General features: G+C 42.2%; 1 protein-coding gene across 9 annotated transcripts in view; it reads left to right on the forward strand.

Moving 5' to 3' along the window:
- ATP10D (ATPase, class V, type 10D) overlaps positions 1-3,524 on the forward strand; it is a 134,301-nt gene extending 130,777 nt beyond the window's left edge. For 8 of the 9 annotated variants that reach the window (XM_010858869.1, XM_010858870.1, XM_010858867.1 and 5 more), the window contains one exon: positions 3,187-3,524. In XM_010858869.1, coding sequence (XP_010857171.1) covers positions 3,187-3,517 — 331 coding nt within the window. In that variant the 3' untranslated portion in view covers positions 3,518-3,524. The remainder of the gene's footprint in view (positions 1-3,186) is intronic. The other variant, XM_010858874.1, reaches the window with a different exon arrangement.
- The last annotated feature ends 6 nt before the right edge of the window (positions 3,525-3,530 follow it).

Here is a 3,530-nt window from a genome sequence, read left to right on the forward strand (position 1 = left end):
CCTTGTCCATCACCAACTCCTGGAGCTTGCTCAAACTCATGTCCATCGAGTCAGTGATGCCATCCAACCATCTCATCCTCTGTCATCTGCTTCTCCTGCCTTCAGTCTTGCCCAGCATCAGGGTCTTTTCCAGTGAGTCAGTTCTTCACATCAGATGGCCAAAGTATTAGAGTTTCAGCTTCAACATCAGTCCTTCCAGTGAATATTCAGGGCTGATTTCCTTTAGGATGGACTGGTTTCATCTCCTTGCAGTCCAAGGGACTCTCAAGAGTCTTCTTTAACACCACAGTTCAAAAGCATCAATTCTTCAGCACTCAGCTTTCTTTATAGTTCAGCTCTCACACCCATACATGACTATTGGAAAAACCATAGCTTTGAGTAGACGGACCTTTGTTAGCAAAGTAGTGTTTTTGCTTTTAAATATGATGTCTAGTTTGGTCATAGCTTTTCTTCCAAGGAGCGAGCGTCTTTTAATTTCATGGCTGCAGTCACCATCTGCAGTGATTTTGGAGCCCAAGAAAATAAAGTCTGTTACGGTTTCCATTGTTTCCCTATTTGCCGTGAAGTGATGGGACTGGATGCCATGATCTTTGTTTTTTGAGTGTTGAGTTTTAAGCCAGCTTTTTCACTCTCCTCTACCACTTTCATCAAGAGGCTCTTTAGTTCCTCTTCTCTTTCTGCTGTAAGGGTGGCATCATCTGTGTATCTGAGGTTATTGATGTTTCTCCCAGAAATCTTGATTCCAGTTTGTGCTTCATACAGCCTGGCATTTCGCATGATGTACTCTGCTTGTAAGTTAAATAAATAGCGTGACAATACATAGCCTTGACGTACTCCTTTCCCAATTTGGAACCAGTCCGTTGTTCCATGTCCAGTTCTAACTGTTGCTTTTTGACCTTCATACAGATTTCTTGTGAGGCAGGTAAGGTGGTCTGGTATTCCCATCTCTTGAAGAATTTTCCACAGTTTATCATGATCCACACTGTCAAAGGCTCTGCCATAGTCAATAAAGCAGAGGTAGATGTTTTTCTGGAACTCTTTTGCTGTTTTTGTAATACAGTGGATGTTGGCAATTTGATCTCTGATTCCTCTGCCTTTTCTAAATCCTGCTCAAACACCTGGAAGTTCATGGTTCACGAACTGTTTGAAGCCTGGCCTGAAGAATTTTGAGCATTACTTTGCTAGCATGTAGGATGAGTGCAATTGTACCTTGAACATTCTTTGGCATTGCCTTTCTTTGGGATTGAGATGAAAACACAGATTTCAGAATTCTTGGCCTGCTGAACTGTGAGAAAATAAAGTTCTGTTGTCCTAAGCCAGCACATTTATGGTGCAGCAGCTATAGAAAACAAATGCAGACTTGTATAGGAAGGTGGGTACTGCTGTAATAAATACCTAAAAATGTGAAATAGGCTTTGAAATTAGATAATGAGCAGATCCTGGAAAAATTGTGAGGTACGTAACAGACTGTTGAATTTTGAGGCATGTATGCACTGTCAATAGAACTATGGACCTTCAAGTATCTGCTGGTGAAAATTCAGAAGAAAGTAGAAAGCATGGTCAGAGAAAGTGATATCTTGGAAAATACATAAATGGTCATTAATGGAATGTTGCTAGAAATGTGGGGAGAAGGCAATGGCACCCCACTCCAGTACTGTTGCCTGGAAAATCCCATGGATGGAGGAGCCTGGTAGGCTGCAGTCCATGAGGTCGCTAAGAGTCAGACACGACTGAGCAACTTCACTTTCACTTTCCACTTTCATGCACTGGAGAAGGAAATGGCAACCCATTCCAGTGTTCTTGCCTGGAGAATCCCATGGACGGAGAAGCCTGTTAGGCTGTAGTCTATGGGGTCGCACAGAGTTGGACACGACTGAAGTGACTTAGCAGCAGCAGCAGCTAGAAATGTGAGTGTTAAAGGTACTGCTGGCAAAGTCTCAGAAGGAAATGAGAAACATTATTGGAAATTGGAGGAAAGGGAGTCTTGGCAATATAGTGGCAGAGAGCTTAGCTGAAGTGTGTTCTACTGTTATGTGGAAAGCAGAATTTGTAAGTGATGAACTTGGGTATTTAGCTGAGGAGTTTTCAGTGTTGAAGGTTTGGTCTAGTTTCTTCTTGTTGCTTATTTATAGAAACTTGGCAACTGAACAACAACCTGGAAAAATGTGAAGGAAAAGAGATTGAGGGAAGGTACTATTAAGTCCAGAGAAACTAGATTTAGAAAATCCTCAGCCCACCCAGATTTCAAAAGTTGCTAAAATTAGGCAATTTGCTATTGGGAGTATGCTCGAAAGAGAGGGCTAAGAGTGTGGCTGAACAGCCTTTGCTGGTGCTGAAGAGATTGGGTGTGTGACTCATGGATCCTCTCAGTCACCTCAGCAGTCACCAAGGAAGCAGGTGAGATACACAGGAAAGATCTGTGGCGGACCCTCTTATCTAATGGCATGAATGCCCATTAGATACATTGGAGACTCAACAAGGTTTTTGCAAATGTTCTTGTTATTTAGTTGCCAAGTCATCTCTGACTCTTTGCGACCCTATGAACTGTAGCCCACCAGGCTCCTCTGGCCATGGAATTTCCCAGGCAAGAATATTAGAGAGGATTGCCATTTCCTTCTCCAGAGGATCTTCCTGACCGAAGGATTGAGCCCATGTCTCCAGCACTGGCAGGCAGATTCTTTACTGCTGAACCACCAGGGAAGCCCCTAAATACTGTCAGCTTGGTCTGAAGGGGTCAAGTTTGTGGTAATTTGTTACAATAGCCATAGAAAACTAGAAGCTAGCATTTTAAAAAATACTGTGCCAACGCTCTGCCTGCTTCACATGTATTGTCTCATTTAACTAAACAGACTATTGACTAGGGGATTGTTGAAGAAACTAACACCTATGGCATTAGTACATCTCTGGTCATTAACATGAAAACATTAAGACTGTAATGTAGCTCTGTTGGTATCTCTACTTTTATTACAGATTTTATTTTTTATTGGACAATCAGGAACTCATTATTTTCTCAGTGTTTAATAAACATTAATTTCATGTTATCTCCATTTTATAGTTCACTTATCCTCCTTCTTTACCTCAAGAAGGGCCACCAGACCTTTTTACTTTTTCTAATCGGTGAGTATTTTTTGTGGTCCATAATGCATTCGAGGTGAATGTAATTCTGTGATGCTTTTTGTAACCTAGGTTTATATACAGAGTTCTTCAGGGATCCCTCTTTCCATCTCCAGTTCTGAGGGCAAAACACTTGGACAGACTTCCTGCAGAGGAGAGGATTGAAGCTCTCAAGAAGTGGAGAGGGACTGGGCAGATGGATCAGTTGACATCTAAGTATGCTGACCACTCAGCTGTTGAGTCAGAGAGAATACCCATTTATGACCCGTCTGCTGTCTTTGCAGTGATGTCGGCAACTGCTTGTGCTGTTGAGAAAGGAAACTTACCTGTATGTGAAACTGCTTTAGACTCGGACTTCTCTGAAACTAAGGCCTCAGGGATGGCTGGACCCTCAAAGGATTAAAAAAAGCAGGATA

Source organism: Bison bison, unplaced genomic scaffold, assembly GCF_000754665.1.
Source record: "Bison bison bison isolate TAMUID 2011002044 unplaced genomic scaffold, Bison_UMD1.0 scf7180017864451, whole genome shotgun sequence".
NCBI lineage: Eukaryota > Metazoa > Chordata > Mammalia > Artiodactyla > Bovidae > Bison > Bison bison.